Source organism: Anolis carolinensis, chromosome 3 (genome assembly GCF_035594765.1).
Source record: "Anolis carolinensis isolate JA03-04 chromosome 3, rAnoCar3.1.pri, whole genome shotgun sequence".
NCBI lineage: Eukaryota > Metazoa > Chordata > Lepidosauria > Squamata > Dactyloidae > Anolis > Anolis carolinensis.
In genome coordinates, this window is record NC_085843.1 from 82834050 (window position 1) to 82854453 (window position 20404).

The 20404-nt window shown below is 41.4% G+C and overlaps 1 protein-coding gene across 1 annotated transcript; it reads left to right on the plus strand.

Moving 5' to 3' along the window:
* Positions 1-2644: 2644 nt before the first annotated feature.
* gatd3 (glutamine amidotransferase class 1 domain containing 3) lies at positions 2645-14387 on the plus strand. The gene is made up of 7 exons (XM_062975167.1): positions 2645-2838; positions 6070-6122; positions 6346-6459; positions 6858-6977; positions 9571-9663; positions 11418-11573; positions 13345-14387. Exons 1-7 carry the CDS (start codon positions 2722-2724, stop codon positions 13472-13474), a joined length of 783 nt encoding a protein of 260 aa, XP_062831237.1. The 5' UTR covers positions 2645-2721; the 3' UTR covers positions 13475-14387.
* Positions 14388-20404: the final 6017 nt, after the last annotated feature.

Consider the following 20404-nt stretch of genomic DNA (forward strand, 5'->3'; position numbering starts at 1 on the left):
AACACTGCAAAGCAGCGATATTGCACCATTCTCAGTCATTCACTACTGCTACAATTACAGATTTGCGACCCGATTACAACAGCCAATGAGCTTATTCGCTGAATGCCTGGGCGCAGATCCAAGTTTTTAGTTTTCTTCTAAATCCCAGGAGGGATGGGGTTTGCCGGATATCGCTGGGGAGGGAGTTCCACAGCCGAGGAGCCACCACCGAGAAGGCCCTGTCCCTCGTCCCCACCAGCCGCGCCTGCGAGGCAGGTGGGATCGAGAGCAGGGCCTCCCCGGAAGATCTTAAGGTTCTAACGGGCTCATAGGAGGAGATACGTTCGGATAGATAAGCAGGACCAGAACCGTTTAGGGCTTTTTAGGTCAAAACCAGCACTTTGAATTGGGCTCGGTAGCATATCGGCAGCCAGTGGAGCTGGCTTAGCAGGGGGGTTATACGCTCCCTGTAAGCCGCTCCCGTTATTAACCTGGCTGCCGCCCGCTGCACGAGCTGGAGCTTCCGGGCCGTCTTCAAAGGCAGCCCCACGTAGAGTGCGTTGCAGTAATCCAGCCGGGATGTGACCAGAGCGTGGACCACCGTGGCCAAGTCAGACCTCCCAAGGAACGGGCGCAGCTGGCGCACAAGGCGGAGTTGTGCGAAGGCTCTCCCGGCCACCGCTGAAACCTGAGGCTCAAGGCTCAGCGATGAGTCCAGAATCACCCCCAGACTGCGAACCTGCGTCTTTAGGGGGAGTGCGGCCCCGTCCAACACAGGCTGTAACCCTATTCCCTGTTCAGCCTTGCGACTAACCAGGAAGACCTCCGTTTTGTCTGGATTCAATTTCAATTTATTGGCCCTCATCCAGTCCGACACGGCGGCCAGACACCGGTTCAGGACCTGGACAGCCTCCTTAGTGACAGATGGGAAGGAGTGACAGAGCTGGACATCATCTGCGTACAGATGACATCTTACCCCGAAACTCCAGATGATCTCTCCCAGCGGCTTCATGTAGATGTTAAACAACATGGGGGACAATATCGACCCTTGCGGGACCCCACAGGCTATGGAGCCGAGCAGGTGTCCCCCAGTGACACCATCTGGGATCGTCCCTCCAGGAAGGACAGGAGCCACTGCAGAACAGTGCCTCCAATGCCCAACCCGGCGAGTCGTCCCAGAAGGATACCATGGTCAACGGTATCGAAGGCCGCTGAGAGGTCCAGCAGAACCAGCAAGGACACACTCCCCTTGTCCAGTTCCCGGCGAAGAAGTATAGCAAGCAAATAAAGTGCATGGTGCTTGTCCCCAAAAGAGGCAAAGAGATCCTCTGTCCTGAAGGAAGATGTCGTAAAATGGCTTTTTTTTCTTTCTTTTCTTCATTTACATAGGTCAGCTTGGTTTAAATGGAAACCATATTGGATCAGAACCAGAATTTCATTAGTTGCTGCTTGTATGATATAGTGGTTATTTCTAGTATTATTTCGCTTGACCCCATGGGTCTCCTTCAATTTCAATGGTGGGTGATTTTATAATATGGTGAGGAAATAGTTGTCGTTCCTGCTCCTCCTATTATTATAATGGTTCTCAATATTATATATACCCAGTGTTGCCACATTTTGGCAGCTTCCACTATCTCAGTTATTGCTTCTATTTCAATGTAAATTGGTAGAAAGGTAGATCATGATCGTGTGAATAATCATAATTTGGTTGAGATAGTGCTTGTAGTTCTGGAGGGACTCTATAATTTTTTTAATCTGAAAAAATTGGTGGGTGATTTGAATCCCTAAACTGGCTTCTGGCTACAGGCTTGCACTTCACCTAGCAAAAGCCAATCCTTCACCTGAGATAAAGGTAAAGGTTTTTGCCTGACATTAAGCCTAGTTGTGTCTGACTCGGGGGGTTGGACACGACCAAAGAGCCGGTGTCGTCCGTAGACAACTCCAAGGTCATGTGGCCGGCATGACTGCATGAATTGCTGCTACCTTCCCGCTGGAGCAGTACCTATTGATCTACTCACATTTACATGTATTTGAACTGCTAGGATGGAAGAAGCTGGGGCTAACAGCGGGAGCTCACCCCGCTCCTGAATTCGAACCGCCACTCTAGCCACATTCAAATCCAATCCACTTTGTGGTTTCCTCTCCCTCTGCTCTGGGTGCAAAAGGGTTGTTGTTGTTGTTGTACTCCGAAGACCTACAGTTGCTTTAAGTTGCGTAATGAGGGGTATAATGTATGCCAAGTTTGGTCCAGATCTGTCAAGCCATTCAGAAGCCTCTGTGGGACAAACACACCTACTTTGATGTGTTGTCGAAGGCTTTCATGGCCGGGATCACAGGGTTGTTGTATGTCTTTCGGGCTGTGTGGCCATGTTCCAGAAGTATTCTCTCCTGACGTTTCGCCCACATCTATGGCAAGCATTCTCAGAGGTTCCATACCTCACAACCTCTGAGGATGCCTGCCACAGATGTGGGCGAAACGTCAGGAGAGAATACTTCTGGAACATGGCCACACAGCCCGAAAGACATACAACAACACCTACTTTGGCTTTAGATCAGGCATGGGTAAACTTTGCCTGCTTTAGATAGATGGATGGATGGCCTTTTCGTAGCGGGGAGATTCCGCCTCCCGCCTCTAGGTGGCGCTGCTGCATAGTCTCCTTGCCCGGCCCACAGGGAAGGCGGTGCCTCTAACGGCCTTCGGCTGCTAACAGCCGCTCGCAGCCTCTTCGCCATTCAGCCGCCATGTCGGCCGCTATCTTAGCGGGTGTGAGGCCGGGCCTGTTGTCGCGGGCGCTGCTGCACCAGCTGCGGGGGCTCCATGTCTCGGCGCCGCGCCCCCGCGGGGCCAGGGTGGCCGTGGTGAGTCCGAGGGAAGGCCCGCCCCCCCCCGGGCAAGCCTGTAGTACTTCATTCCAGGCCTAGGCCAAAGGGCACTGCAGCCGGGGATGCACGCGTTCAGTGCATTCCCAGTCAGGAGAAGTAAAGGAATCATGGCCCCATCAATACTGACCATTGAAGTCAGCTTCAAACTGGTATTGAAAGAAGTGGTTTCGCTGTGCAATTAAATGATGGCATAGAAAATACTGGGACCAGTTTGAGATTACACAAAACCCCAGAGCACTTCATGTCCTTTTGTGGGAGTTTGAACCTAGCATCCAACTGAATTAAATGACCAGTGTAGACAACGTCACGGGCAAGCTGTGTTTCAGGACTGACACATTTGGTGTGGTTTTCCCCCCGGAAGTAAACTGTTGTGTTCAGTGGTAGCTATTCACATCCTTGGCAGCAGCTTTGTCAAATACTTATTTTGTATATTTTAAAATTTACAGATTTCTTTCCATTACATTATCTTCAGTAACTAACACTATTCACTACTCACACTAATACTCTATCCATACCTCACAACCTCTGAGGATGCCTGCCATAGATGTGGGCGAAACTTCAGGAGAGAATGCTTCTGGAATATGGCCACACAGCCCGAAAGACATACAACAACCCAACTCACACTATTATTTATTTATTACATTTACCACTTTTCTCACTTCTGAGGGGACTTAAAGCTGTTCACATCAAATAAATGGCAAAATTCAGTGCCTCACAAATAATAAAACAGTACATTACACATCTAAAACAGTGGCCTATCATTATAAATTTAACCATGAAAACTATAAAACATCAGACATAAACATAAAGCAATTTAAAATTGCACTGATCCCAAGGTTGTTATCCATCTGCTGTGCTGCTGTTGTCAGTCTGTCTCTGTGGCCAGCCTATGAGGTTGTAGTGTTTGCTGTTGTGGTGGGTCCCTAGCTGGGATATTGGTGATTGAGCCCCCCCCCCCCCTTGTCGACTCTATAGGCAGTAGGAGGTATAGCCACCTCGAGACCCTTGTTCCCCCCCACCCACTCCCACTCTGGTATTCAGTAGTTCTAAGTTGTCTTTAACTACCAAGGATACACAGTCATATAGACAGTCTAATTTCATATTAAGGTCCTCTATATGGATAAAAATAAGTTGCAAGGTCTGGCCCATCAGATCGCACATATTAGGATGTCCTTTCATGTGCATGAAGATTGGTGATGGTACCAATCTTTTTACCTCTAATATCCTTCCCTCCAGTGAGCAGTCAGTTATTATTTCCTGGAGTATGGATTGGTTGAATGTTCTTGTGGTCCAAGGCACTCTCAGAAGTTTCCTCCAACACCACAGTTCAGAAACATCTATCTTCCTTTGCTCAGCCTTCCTTATGGTCCAGCTCTCGCATCCATAAGTTACTACGGGGAATACCATTGCTTTAACTATGCAGACCTTCGTTGCCAGTATGATGTCTCTACTCTTCACTCTTTTATCGAGATTGGTCATTGCTCTCCTCCCAAGAAGTAAACGTCTTCTGATTTCCTGGCTACAGTCTGCGCCTGCAGTAATCTTCACGCCTAGAAATACAAATTCTTGTCATTGCCTCCATGTTTTCTCCCTCTATTTGTCAGTTATCAATCTGGTGGCCATAATCTTGGTATTTTGATGTTTAACTGCAATCCAGCTTTTGCACTTTCTTCTTTCACTTTGGTTATAAGGCTCCTCGTCTCCTCCTCGCTTTCAATTATTTGAAAGTGTTATTTCCTGTTTAATAGTGTGCTACTTACTTTGAAAGTAGTTGTTATACTCCAGAAACTTTGTTTTTGTGGCTGCCATAAGCTAGGTTGAATTGGTTGAGACTGTCAGGCCCCTTCTACACTCCCATATAAAATTCAGATTATCTGCTTTGAACTGGATTGTATGGCAGTGTGGACTCATATAATCCAGTTCAAAGCAGTTCATGTAGGCCCCTTCTACACAGCTGAATAAAATCCCACATGGTCTGCTTTGAACTGGGTTATTGTGGATTATCTGCCTGAATATTCTGGGTTAAGGTAAAGGTAAAGGTTTTCCCCTGACGTTAAGTCCAGTCGTGACCGACTCTGGGGGTTGGTGCTCATCTCCATTTCTAAGCCGAAGAGCCAGCGTTGTCCGTAGTCACCACCAAGGTCATGTGGCTGGCATGACTGCATGGAGCGCTGTTACCTTCCTGCCGGAGCAGTACCTATTGATCTACTCACATTTGCATGTTTTCGAACTGCTGGGTTGGCAGGAGCTGGGGCTAACAGCAGGCACTCATTCCACTCCCGGGATTTGAACCTGGGACCTTTTGGTCCGCAAGTTCAGCAGCTCAGCGCTTTAACACACTGTCCCAGCAGGGCCCCCTCTTTCTGAGTTATATATGTATTTATTTCATATATATACCGCTTTTCTCACCCCTAGGGGGACTCAAAGCGGTTTACGGTATAATAAATGACAAAGATTCAATGCCACACATCCATATAGAAACATATAAAAAACATTACATTACATGTCTAAAAACCATCATATATGGAATACATTAAATCATTACAATCCAACTATACAATCCATCAGCATAATGATAAAACATTAAGCATGAAGACATTTAAACATTGCATCAGTCCCATGGTTTTTTTTAGCTGTTTGCGTATTGGTGTCATTCGTCAAATGCCTGCTTATACCCTCAGGTTTCAAGCTCCTTCCTGAATGCCAGGAGGGAGGGGGCTGATCTAATCTTGCTATAAAAGACTGTATGGGAGGGTCCTGGAAGGTTTTGAATAGATACTGGATGCCCATGAATCAGGAGTGTTTTGATTGTGTTTTCCTTCATGACAGGGTGTATTGGGTCCCTTGTGGTTTCTTCCTACTCTGTGATTCTATTTGATTCTATGTAATAACAGGTAACTTAAGATTAGCATACTTGATATTGCAGACAAGCTTACAAGTTGATAGATTGCTCCCCATAGGATGTATTATAGTCACGTGTTTCAACTATCTCAGTTGTATTAATAGGTTTGATACTAGTGGTGTCTTTTGAGATTGTGGTTGCTGTCAATTTGTCTTCAAATTTGAGTGTTTGCTTGCAGTGTATGATATTGATTATAAGCACATGAGAGAAACCAAAGTGGGCCAAACCAACGGCATGTCTAGTCTAGGATTTTCATTTCACAATGATAACCAGATGCCAATAATCACAAATTTTTATCTTTTTAGGTCCTGTCTGGATGTGGCGTTTACGATGGTACAGAAATCCATGAAGCTTCTGCGTAAGAATATTTGTATAATTATATACTTTCCAAATGATTATCGGTTGACTTGTAAACAGTTCAATTTATTACTGGTGTGTAATTTCTCACATAAGTAATTTAGTGTGCCCTTTTCCTCTGCCCCCCTCTGTGATATTTCTTGTCAAGATTTGATTGTAAGCTAAAATTAATTTTAATCTGTTATTTTGCCTTCAATTTCTGTATCTTTCAATATGTTTCATAGCATATTAGTCCATTTGAGCCGTGGAGGAGCTGATGTTCAGATATATGCCCCAGATGTCTCTCAGATGCATGTTATTGACCATAGCAAAGGGCAGCCAACTGAAGGGGACTCAAGGTAAGACTTTATTTAATATGCAAATTCCTTTATGTATGGTATAGATATGTCTTGGAAGTTTTCTTTGTGGGAGGTTGGGATGTTTGGTTGTCTGAAACAGTGGTTCAGAATTTTTAGATTGGTAGTGAACATTACCAAGTTTATTGGTAAAATAATAAAAGCTAGGGAAAATTATATGATGAAATATTTTATTAAACTCAGTAATATTTACTATCAGTCTTAAGAGTTTTTATCATGATTCTTCTAAAGCTTTGTTATTCACTTTTTTGCTTAGTGCAAGTGTATTTTTCACTAGTTGTAGCTGTTAGGTGTATTATGGGTTTTTTTGGGGGGAGGTATATTGTAGTTTGAAAATAATTTCCCATAAACCCAGACATTGCTCTTCTTTTTTCCTCAAGAAATGTCTTGGCAGAATCAGCAAGAATCGCTCGTGGTAAAATCACAGACTTGGCTAAACTTGCTGCAAACGATCATGATGCTGTGATATTTCCTGGAGGATTTGGAGCTGCTAAAAACCTGTTGAGTATTGAATTTTATAAGTTACCACATTATGTTTGTTTATTATTGCTGTTATTATTTAAAATGATCAAATCTGCATATGTGGAGGGACAACTGTAGTAACTTATGCAATAATGATAGTAGATGTTGTTGTGTGCCTTCAAATGTGATGACCCTAAAGTGAACATATCACAGGGTTTTCTTGACAAGATTTGTTCAGTGTTTGACTTTGTCTCCTTTTGAAGCTGAGACGGTGTGACTTGTTCTATACATATAGGTAAATCCCGTTGATTATTGGGTCTACTCTTGTTTGGACTAAAAGCTTGCAGTAATTTTTAGAGGTTTGGATTCCTTCTGTATTGATAATTTTCTTTACTGGAAGCATTATTGATCTTCATACACTGAACTGTAACTTTGATCAGTAGATACACCAGTCAGGGAAAATGTGTGTAAAACCATGTGAAATAAGGAAGTAAGGAACTTTTCTATCTATGAGGTATATCCCTACCCTCAGGCAAGACCAGATCCATCCCCATCCTTCAATCTCTCCCTTTCCGTTTTTCTCTTTTTCACTGCCCTCCTTCATTCTTCCTTAGCTCCCTCCCTCCTCTGCCTTAATTCTATCCATCCACAATAGCATCAAGGCTGTTACTGGGAATGAAGCATCCATTGGCAACAGTATAAGTTATTTGAAAGGCTAAATTCCTGCTTAGGGAGGTCGGGGATGTGTGTTGTAGCATGTGGGGAGAACTCAGTTAAACATTTTTTGAACTCTACAACACCCCCCCCCCCCCATGTTTTGAAAGAGCTTTCATTAGAACATCAAGTTCTTAAAAAGACAATCCTAATTGCTTCATAGGGAACAGAGGCTGACAAAAGAGTGTCATGGTAGAAATGAGCTTGATGTTACTCATACCTGACGTAACACTTTACAATAATAACAATAATTTTATTTTTATATCCCGCCACCATTTCCCTGAAGGGACTCGAGGCAACTTACAAGCAGGACCAAGCCCAGTACAACAAAATTTATGAGTTAAAAACACAATTAAAACACAATATACATATAACGATCTGAATGAACTATTAGAAACAACAGACTATAAAAACAACAATTAAAATGAATCAAAACCAACATCAAATAACCAGAATCAGGGATAAGGTGGGAAAGATCAAAAATTGTAGAGGGCTGAGCATGGACTTGTGCAAAACGTGCTGGGGCTGGGGTAATGTGTTGAGCTCATTGTAATGATAGTTTGGTAGTTTGGAATGAGCATCCATTGATGGGGCCTAATCACTGGAATATCCAGATTTTGAGGTCCCTGCGGAAGGTGGACAGAGTGGATGCCAGCCTTATCTTCCTGGATAGGGAGTTCCAGAGCTGGGGGGCCACCACCGAGAAGGCCCTCTCTCTCGGCCTCACCAACCATGCTTGTGACTGTGCCGGGAGCGAGAAAAGGGCCTCCCCAGCAGATCTTAGGGTCCACACTAGTTCATAGGGGAAAATGTGGTTGCAAAGATAGGCAGGACCTGAGCCATTTAGGGCTTTGTAGGTCATAACCTGTACTTTGAATTGGGACCGGAAACTTATTGGCAACCAGTGGAGCTCTTTTAATAGGGCGTCATTCACCCCCTATAATTAGCTCCAGTTAACAACCTGGCTGCCGACCTTTGCACCAGTTGCAGTTTCTGGGCCATTTTCAAAGCCAGCCCCATGTAGAGTGCATTGCAGTAATTCAGTTTGGATGTAACTAAGGGCAGGACCACCGTGTAGAAGAGTTACTCTGTTCTAACTGCTGAATCTAGCTGTCATAGGCTGTTAACATTGGCTCTCAGACTGTGTTGAGCAATTTACAAGTTTCTTGGCACACCAAATCACTTTGATGCAGCTATAGAAAGTGTACTTTCTCCTTGGGTAATGTGCAGTCAGCATGACCATTGTGCATATGAATGGATCAGCATGAAAAATGACTTGAGCAATTTCCATGTGATGTTTTTACTGTGTGTGTGTGCTTTACTCAATGTGCCTGCTGTTCTCTGGGTATGTTGACTGGAAGTGATTTGGTGCTATCTTCAAGATCTGTTAGACTACATTACATTAGTGAAGGCTTATAGGGATTGCTAACTGTCCAGAAATGATAGGGCTAAGAATGAAAGTGCCACCTACTCTGCAGCGAGCAAAGTGGCTATAGTAATTGCCCCTGAGCTTGGTATTTAGACAGAACCCTGCTGACTTTATAGGTAGCACTGAAGAGGAAAGGCTAGTGCTGGATTTCTGGATTTCCTGTTCTTCTTGCCCCAGAGTTAAGTGTGTGTGTGTGGGGGGGGGGGGGGGGGCAGGCATGGGCATTGACACACACTGAAAGGTAATGATGTGATTTCATTCTCTTGATCATTTTCTGTTTCTTTCCCCTAATTTATTTTTAAAGTATTTGTTTTTTTTTAAATGATTTTTTCTTTAAAGTATTTGCATTCCTAAACATATTTTTAGTTACATTGAACATGGTAACCATCCTTACTTATGTTAAGCATTGTTATGTCAAATATTAGGGTACATATTAGAGTATTAATACTACAAGTAATATATCATATGGGCTTTTCTTGCTATGGTAGGTCCACCTTTGCTGTTGATGGAAAAGATTGTAAAGTGAATGGAGATGTTGAACGTGTGTTAAAGGATTTCCACAAAGCTGGGAAGCCTATTGGGTATGTACATTGTATAAGAAAGTATTTAAATGAACTTTTTGTGTGGCAAAATCTCAGAATTCAAATTACATGGAATGCTACAGTAGTGCCAAGACAATGTTTAGTGAAAGCTTTGTTTATGCCTGTATATTTTGGATCTCTATAAGTCACATTGGAGCCTGCCAACAATGAATATTTTTGTTATCTGCTTTGGTGTACAAAAATGGGGTTGTAAGAACACAAAAGACAACAGGAAGACTATTTTATTGGCTCAATGGATCATAAGTTGGGAAAAACCAGTAGTTAATGTATTAATAATGTTTGAACAACTTGAATAGTTCTGCTGGATCACACTAAATGCCTATTTCATTCAGCATCGTGATTCCCGTAATGGCCAACTCCCGGGAAGCCCACAATCAGGATGTGACATATTTCCTCATTCATTATATCTATTGACATTTCCTCTTTAGTATGGGGGTTGTGTGCTCCTCTGTAAAAGTTGAGGGCTGACTCCTTCAACCTTTTCACTGACTCCTGACTTCTTGATGTAGGCAGTATATTGATCCTCTACAGCTTTTTTTTTTTTTTGGTAAATTTTTTGCATGACTTTACCCTCAAATGTTGTTTCTTCCACCCACTATTGTCTTTAATTCTCATTTCTCTACTTAGCTCGCTACAATCTGCTTTTGGGCCTTTTTTAAGCTCAGTTTCCCCTCTCCGAACCCCCACCCATCCACCTAATTGCTGAAGATTTCTGCTGCTATTTTGCTTTCCTTTCTAACTAATTTCACATAACTTCTCTTGCACATCCTGAGAATCAACTGTCATATTTATATCTTATATTTTTATATTTAATATTTAAACAGTATTTACTGTTCATGCACTTTGAGGCTTGATCACCGATTTCCCCATGGGGTCCATTTGTATTCATGGGGTCTATTTTTATTTGTGTTTTAATCTATTACTCTATTATTATTATCTATTATTATCTATTATATTATTATCTATTATTATTATATTGTGTGACTCCTTTATGCACTTTTCCACTAGCCAGATATGTGAAATATAACCTGACAGGCAGCAAGGATTATTAATTACCTGTCATGGAAAGTCAAAGTCAGTATTTTTCCTTTCTTGATCTTTTTGATGAAAGCTCCTTTGGCGTTGCTGCCATGAGAAAAAGAACAGGAACATAGAGAGGAGCTGCTTAATATTGTCTCTCTGACAGTTTTTTCTGTTAAGTATAGTACTCCCCAAAATTAAATATTCACTTGCAGATGGAAAAGCAGTTCGAGGGTGGCAATGCTTATGTGTAAAGGGCTTAAGCAGTCTTTTCCACAGGTTGTTTTTCATTTAGAACAAAATGTGAGATTGCATTACTTATGCAATATTATTTTAGCCTTTAGGATATCTGTGAATACCCTTCCAACATTGCTGAGACACAGCCGATTGCATGATAAGATACAGCTTGTTAAGCTTTTATGTTGCTGATCTTGTTATAGAAAATTAATAGCTGCAAACATGAAAATCAGAAGATAACTTATCTCTTGAGGTAATAATAGTTAAAGGGGGAGCCATGTTTGTCAGTTGTCATAAAATAACTGCAGTTAAATTCCTGCCCTCCTGATCAGGTCATTTCTAAGGACTGTGGTAATTTTAATGATGTCTCTGTATATTTTAGTATTTGTAATGGAAGAAAGGTACAAATGTAGTTGTACAACATAGTAAATTCTCTTAAGAAAATGTCTCAATAGTGTTTGTCTCTTTTCTTTTAGTTTGTGTTGCATTTCACCTGTTTTGGCTGCAAAAGTTCTTCCAGGTACCGAAGTCACTGTAGGACATGAAGAAGAGCAAGGTGGTAAATGGCCTTATGCTGGAACTGCTGGGGCCATTAAGGCACTGGGAGGAAAACACCATGTTAAAGAAGTAACAATATCCTTTTTTCTGCTGGTAGTATTGAAGAATCTTTCCCCTTTTCTACAATTTCTCATTTAGCACATATATTTGGAGACAAATTCCATGTAAGAAATTAATATTTCACAGTTCTGAATTGAAGAACTTTCAGGAACACATCCAAAGAGCCAAATGTATCAACTGATAAAATTTCACCAGTGCTTTGAGGCAGCATTGCTGAAAACCTTTCCTAGATTTCCAGAATCAAGACAGCTGGTTTGTGACAGTACTATTATTGATATGTGGGCCTCAGAAAAAACTGTAATTTCTTTTTTACTCCACAAGTTCACAAGTTAGCCTTTTGGTAAGATGCAGTGAATCCAAAAAGCCTGGGAAGGTGTTCAGTATTGTTACTTTCATTGAGTGGATGCAGTACTAAACTATGAATCAGCACTTTAAACTTTATCACAGTTACAAGGAAGACATTGGGAACTGTTGCTTCCATTCTGAATTGACCACCTTTTATTATTGCTAAACACTCCCTCAACAGTTCTGTGGGAAAACAGAAGCTCTTGTTTCTGTTTTAACAAATGCAGATTAGTATTATCCCTAGACAAAGACAGGTAACAATTAGTCTATACATTGGTTTTGTTGAAATAATCTATCATCAGCAAACCATGGGTAAGAATAATCCAAATCTGGCTGATATTCTGTTAGCAACATATGCATGCATAATTTTCCTTTATGCCTATGTATGCCTTTTGGGGACGCTGCAGATGTTGGTGTTCCCCGCTTCCCACTAACAGTGCCCCAAACCCCTCCCCTGAAAAACACATTGAAGCCCTTACCACCAGCTATTCTGTGAACTGGGTCAGAGAAGCATCTAGGTATGTCATTATAATCAAGTGTAAAACAATTACATCACCATTAACATTTCCAAGAAGTCCAATGGATTTCAGTTATACTGTACACATTTTACATCTGACTTGACTACATGATTAGATGAAGTCAGATGCTTTTCTGATCCTGCCTGGTCCCTTCAGGGACTGCACAGTAACTCCAAGGGAGTGATACTTGCCAAGCCTAGCATAGGTCTGCTCATTGAACTGATTCTGATTCATAGAGGAATACAGCCTCTTTTCTGGGTTCAGCAGAACTCTAAACCATGGTTAGTTGAATAACAGGAAATTTTTCATTGTCTTCAGCCCTGTTAGAGGAGGGGGAAAAAAGATCTGAGGCTCAGCCCAGGTCAATCAAATAATGTCTAGATGCTGCTGCTTATTGCTTTCTTAAAATTTTACTAATCCAAAATTTAATTTTGGAGCAATTCTACAGATGTTGTTGATGAGATATCTGCCAGATTGTTGACAAATGGGTATCAGAGAAAGAGTAATACCAATAGTTGATGGTTGCCCTTTGGGCATTCCGTATTTGTGCAATGTGTAGTTTGTTCGTTACACTTATTTTCCACCTGTCTTCTTATGAATTGAAAGCAGTTTTTCTCTCCACTTTATCCTGAGGAGAAACCTGTGAGGCAGGGTAGCCTGTTTTGCCCAGGTTCATCCATTAAGTTTCACATTTTGGTGAGGATGTGAATCTGGATCTGCCAAGTCCTCAGTTAAATTGTTACACCATAGTGCTTTTTAGTATTGGTTTGATCATTTTCTTGAAAGGCACCTGATGTTTAGAAACCACTGGCTGTCAATGTCTAGGATTTCAGGAAAGTTTGAAGGTGTGCATGGGGAAGACTTGTTACTGTTTTATTGGGTAATATGACTTAGCTCTTGTGTTTTCCTTAACTATCCTCCATGAAGCCCATGTGGACACGAAGCACAAGGTGGTAACGACCCCAGCTTTTATGTGTGAAACTGACTTACATCACATCTTTGATGGTATTGGGGCTATGGTAAAAAACGTCTTGAAGCTGACAGGCAAATAACATGGATGTCCTTAGTAGCAATAATAATGACCTTTTGGAAAAGTGCAATCCCTACCACATTAACGTGGCATGGTATGTCTTCTTTGTGCACTCTGGATTGCATTGGACTGGCTTGTTTAATTTCTAATACTGGAAGCACTACAACTTGTTGAGTTATGCAGCCCTTCTTTCTTCTACATCATTCTGATTCCCCATTAGCACAGCAGACAAGTTGTTCCTTTCTCTGGAGCTGTTTGCTGCATACAAATGTCTAATGGATAATTACTCCATTAAGCCACTGAAATTAATAGTATAATCTCTAAAAAATTTGTTCCGATCATTTATCATGTTTTTATCAAGATTCCTATTGTAAGATTGAGCAACTACGTGGTCCTAATATTATCAATGTGGCAATTATAACAATGATGTGCACCGATTAGTGACCTGATTGCTTTAGACCTTGGAGTTTTTGATTGCCATTGTGTTGTGCTCTCCAGTAAATTGGGTTTGGGATTGAAGAATTGCAGAATTATTCATCTGTATTTTGCTGTGAAATATTTCGACAACAACTACAGCATTGCCAAACTTCAGGCCAAACAAGAAGACAGATTACTGCATTGAACATTATGACAGACATGGCACTAGACAAGATATGTGGCAAAATCTTTGGATAATAATAGCAGCTCTCAGAAGAAATCAGCTCAAGAATAAAGTATTTAATTCCTGACAAGTGTGTTAATACCTATTTTGTGCAGTCACTTGGAAGAAGTAGTGGTTAAAGCTATCTTTTGATCAACTTCTTTACAATTCCTATTAGTATGTAACTACAATACTATGCTTTGAAAGTATGTAGCTGAATGTTTGAGTCACGGCAAACTGAAAGAGCCAATTCCAAAACGGGCAATTAAATCTTAAATATTTGTGAGCAAATGGATTTCTCACTACTACTGTGTATACTCATTTATGTTTTTTCCTCAAAAACTTGACCCAAAACCTGGCTTAGTGTGGTGTCTCTGTTGGCAGTTTCTGGTCTTTTGTATTGCCTGCTCCAGAAATAGTGTCCTATTATGGAAGGGCTTTTTTGCAAGGCCAAGCAGGGCCAAGGAGCCATGGTTCGTAATATGTTTCCTTTCTCCCATCCATGTGGTCAATTTTTGAGCATTTTGGATTTCTAGTTAAGGAATGCTCAGCCTGTACACATGTACCCACCAACTTAGGTAATTGTGTGATTGCAGCATGGCTGGCTAAACTGCGCTTCCTAAATTCGATTGTACTGAGTGTGTCTGATGTCTTGAACACTCATCTTTAAGAATCATCCCTTCTGCCTCCTAAACTATCATGAGAGATCAGTATATCTTTTTATACTGCATAAACTCATTTCTGTTTCTTATAATGCCATTCCGAATGTTTCAGTAGAGAGTTAAACAGGAAAGTCCCAAAATTTATCATAGTTTGAGATAAATGCAACAATACACACTGCTATGAAAAGACCACAGTCCAAGATTATCTAACTGTGGCACTGACAATTTCCGCTACTTATACAGTATCTTTACACTATGCCTAGGCAGCAGATATTGTAATATGGGCTGTAACTGTCTTGCAGAAGTAAATCTAATGGTCTTTATGTGTATTACTATAAGAATTTCTACCAGGTTAGCTTCAGGGAATTTTCAGAGGCTTTCCTTGTTTTCTAAGTATGTAAATGGGGATAATTATCTGAGACCAAGTCAGTGGAGGACTGTCTCTAAAATGTCAGTTCTTTGGGAGGGGCAGAAGGTAGATCTTTGGAAAATGTGCTGTTTGCTAGTAAGAATTAGCAAGTCCAACTTTAATAAAAATATGAAACGTTATACTGCTGAAATTTTTCAAAAAGGATAGCAAATGGTTCATTATGTGGAGGGACTGCCTTTTGATCGGTTTTGGAGCTCAAAAATTCCTGGGTTCTGAATTCTTAAATTCCAAGTGTGTATGTTTTTGTTTGGAACAAGTATCCAGGTGCACTGGATCAGTAGTGCTGCATTCTGAAGAAGTAAGTTTCTTGAGAGCAGAAGAAATACTCTGAAAAATCTCTCAGCTACTTTACTTTTTGTGATCTTTTCAGCAGCAGGAAAGCAGCTGGCAGGCTCTCGAAAGCTTGCCAATGCTTCATCAGAGAAGGCATCAGCATGTAGTAGTGGCTGGATTGTGGGTCCACTGCTTCAAATAAATGGCTCACCCTGTTTCAAAGGAGGGCTGTGCAGTGATCTCAAATTCAACCTGGTTAATTTCCACTTTAAAAAGTCACCATATGAGCTCTGCCCAATACCCTTGATATCTGCCAGACAGCATTAGGTGAAATAGATAAATGGTCTGACTTAGTGTAAGTCAGCTTCCTACTTTGCACAAGTCTTAAAGCAATCATGAACATGGTCACTTTTTAAAACATTTTTTAAAAAACTATAATCCTTGAAGTTCCCAGTTGGTTTGGTCAGTGAACAACCCAAGCTCCTTCTCCAATTACTTTTAATTGAAGCTGAAAACTTCTCTTGCCTCACCTCAAGTGCTTATCCATAATACATTTAAATACATCTTTTTAGTTTACTGACAAAACTGTGCCCACATAATTCCTATCTGATTTTTTGAGGAATATAGGTACCAGATCCTGTTTGATCTTGGAAGGTAAGAGGGCCAGTCCTTAGTACAATCAATGATGAATACCAGGTGCTGTTTCAGAAGGAACTGGCAAATTACCTAGTCAACAGGCACTTTAAAGACACATACGCAAACATGGCTGAATTAACAAGGGCCCCAGAAAAGGGTCTGGGATTAAATCACATTGCACGTTTCCATTGTAAAATGGCTCAGTTTCAAAGAAAATTATAATATACAAAGTCTGGTGTCCTGTGCAAAGATTTTTAGCTGGTCCACTGAGCAGACCAGGAAAAGAAATCAGACTCCCCTGAATTTGCTTCTAGCTACTAAGCAAAGCAGTTGGAGCATGGAGGCCACAGATGAAAGTCTTCTAGCTAAGCCAGACTCCTGGCCGCTTACTGGAAAAACGTTTTGGCCATCCTCAGATGTTGGTTTGCAGCTGCCATTAGCCAATGGTGAGGGATGATGGGAGTTGCAATTCAAAAGCCTCTGAAGGGTTCTCATGTGGCTTGCTGTGTTCCTAAAATGCTTTACACAATGTAAACACATCAATTCTATGACCATAAAGCTTCTTTGAGACAATGCTAAAACAACCATCAAGCTTCCTTAAAGTGTGAGATCAGTGTTGTGCCAAATTGCATTTTCCATATGGAATTGTCATAGCATTTTTGTTAAATGCATTTGCAAACAAAAACTTCTGATTCTATTTACATGTGATGATTCATAACCTTTTGGCAATAAAACCCTAGATTCTATTTCTGCACCAGAGTTTACATTTGTCAGCTGTTTTTCCCCTTCCAAATTCCCTTCTCATCCCCTGGCAGTTTTGCTTTGAACGTAGTTGCAAAATTTTCCCTTGTGTGTAGAAGGCAAACATTTTTTTCTCAAAAAATATGGCAATAATTATGTCCTTTGATATTTCAAAAGATGTCATAGCAAATTAGCCTAGAAAAATTAAACCAGAAATGGAGTGATAATGTTGCCTGCTTTCTGATCTACCTGATAAGATTTGTTAAGAGTTTATTGCAAGCAACATTTATCTTATTTAATTGAGCTTGCATTCTTCATCTGAAATAGACATGTTTTTTGAACAAGTTTCCAAATGCCTTATAATCAAGAACAGGACTAAAATGTAACTCTGTCTATATTAATTTCCAGCTGTATATGAGTTTCTGGATGTTATTTTTTAAACTAGATAATACATTAATCATGAACCGTAAACATTTTTTTCCATTCCCAACAAGTAAACAGAACAAACGATAATACTAAGTTTGCCAAATGCTCCAAATGCATTTCCTTCCATGTTCCATTGAGCTGCCAATCTTTTAGAAAATCAGTCCAATATAGCAACAACAGAGATAATTATTAGAGCCTCTACATTTTGAGAGTAACTTTCTTCTGAGCCAGAGCATGGAAAAGTTACATTCTATGGACAACCACCTCCAGAATGTCAGATTCCAATAAAGGCAATGTTTCCAAGCTCTTATCTCACCTCACTGCTTCTATTTCTCTCTTCTTATCATGCTTCAGGGATAGGGAATCTGTAGCCCTTCAGATGTTGGACTTCCAACTTCCATAAGTCCCAAGGCGATTCCAGAGAGCAAGAAAGGCCACACTGAACTGGGTTTTAAAAACTCAGTTTGGGGCGGCCTTTAGTCCCCACACCTCCCCCTTAAACGTGCACTTTCCCCAGTGGATGTCTAGGGACACCCAACATTCCCCCCCCCCCCTCCCAAGGCCTTAAAATAAAAAAAATATATTACCTGGCCACCATTAAGGTACTGCTGGATTCCTCCTGGCATGTAGAAATCATGCACCAGGAGAGGGGAGGGGATGAGGAGCGATCCCCCCCCCCCCGTTTCTGGTGTGATTTCTACGCACCAGGAGGACTCTGGCAGGACCGTAATGACAATCGGGTAAGTTATTTTCTATTTTAAGGCCTTTTTGGGGGGGGGGGGGTGTGCCTTCTGGATTTTCCCGGCTCATTGGGCCTGAAAAACCTGAGAGGGCTGTGTGGATTGGGACCAGGGATCGTGTGACTTGTTCCTCGGGCCCAGTGCATACTGAGCCTACACCTTGAAAGACCCGGATCTTTGTTAAGATCTGGGTCTTGCCATGGTATCAAATTAATTTGGGACAAAGCAGGGTTTTCCTGGTTTGTCTCAAATTAATTTGATTTTACCAGAGGTGTTGTTTGGATGCCTCTGGTAAAAGAGCATGAGATTGTTCATTTTGGACCCTGTCTGGATGAGCTCCCAGTCAGCATTGCCAATAGAGATGATGGGAAATTCAACATCTGGAGGTCTGTCCTGACCCACACTCCTGCCACTTCTTACTTCAAGCAGTAAATGATGCATCTTTGCTGTGTTTGCTAGGCTTAACAGGGCAATGCATCTTATACATTTTGAAATTGCTCTTTTACACATTTTTTTCAAAATTCTATCAATTCTGGTTTTGTAGTTAAAAAGGAGGATTCGAGTCCAACTAGCCTTAGCATAATATAGTTTCATATCTGCTTAGGGCAGAGGTAAATGAGTTAGAGGAAGGAAACCAGGCGGGACTTTCCCAGGATGAAGAAAGGAAACTTTCCCAACAGCTATCTGAAATTCACAGGAGGGCAGCTGAGTTGTATTTTTGCTATTGTACATGATCCCTACATTTTACAGTTAAATGGTTTCCAGAAGGCTGCAAAAATCCCCTCTTTCAGAGTGGCTGCCCATGAGGAAAATCCTGAGCTTCAGGCACATGAACTCAGCCAAGAGATCCCAAGATGAATGCTTGTATTTGTTGATGTTGTGTACTTTCAATTCTTTTCTGACTAATGGTGGTTTACTGCCCTTTAAATGCATTCTAAGATTTCAGCACCTTATAACAGGCTGGTCTTTTTAAAGGGGGAAATAGCAGGGGGTGTTTTCTATGGCACTACGAGGAGTACTCCAGGGGTCTTTCTTGCTGATTGTTTTGTTGCCCAGTGCCCAATGCATGTGTGCTGTTTCTCTCTATTAGCAGGGGATGGGTGGGGAAAACTAGACAACTTCCCTCTGCCTACAAGATCTATGAAAAGATACTTTAAATACACTTTCACTGTATTCAACATCTGTGACAGATCTTCTATTAAACCACAATATATGGCAACATGTTCAGTTGTAGGTAAATCTTATGGATAAACATGATAAACACACTCTAGATAAACAGCCAAATATCTTGTGATGTAGTGGTTTGAGCACTGGACTAGACTGGAGATCAGGGTTTGAGTCCTGCAGAGTGCTGGAAACCTACTGACTGATCTTGGGCGAGTCACACTCTTAGTACCGGGAAATCCCCATAATAGGTTCACCTTAAGGTAAAGGTAAAGGTTTTCCCTTGATATTAAGTCTAGTCATGTCTGACTCTGGGGGTTGGTGCTCATTTCCATTTCTAAGCCGAAGAGCTGGCGTTGTCCGTAGATGCCTCCAAGGTCATGTGGCCAGCATGACTGCATGGAGTGCCACTACCTTCCTGCCGGAGCGGTACCCATTGATCTACTCACATTTGCATGTTTTCGAACTGCTAGGTTGGCAGAAGCTGAGGCTAACAGTGGAAGCTCCCCGAATTCGAACCACTGGTTCAGCAGCTCAGTGGTTTAACCCGCTGCGCCACCGGTGGCTCCATAGTTTCACTATAGGGTCACTCAAAGCAACTATCTGGTGATGCCTTAAAGGCAAACAAGTAATTGCTGCCGTCAATAGCCCATATCCTCACATGTATTTTTATTGCAACCAGAAACAATAGTGGCTCCTGCAATACTACCACCTCTGAAAGACAACTATACTCCGCCACAAGTGATCACTCATGGCTCTTCACCACAAAAAATTGTAGGGAATGTGACCCCAGCTAATCACTTCAATAGATCATTTGTGTTATCTAAGTTTTAGGTCTTCTCATCTTTAGCTAATCCTTTACTGATTAGGCATCTGTTCAAGAGGACTATTATCTCAGAAGAATGGGAGAGAAGTAGATCTGTTCCCCCAGTTCTATTATGTGCTTTGGGAATAATATTAAAATAATAAGAATTGGATTGTTAGCCTTCAGCAAGCATACCCTACTTATTCCAAAAAGAGAGGATATTGCACTAACAAAGATAATCAGAAAAATTATTTTTTAGCATGCTTCTCCTACATGAAGGAAATCAGTCCTGGGAATTGTGTATAGTCCCTTTTTTCTTAAAAAGTTTCAGAATGAATTTGGCTAAGATCACTTTTAAAACACTGAAGAAGATAAAGCAATTTCCCCAGAAAGTAACAATGCAAGGCAGGGCAACAGGACAATCAGCGGGCTTAT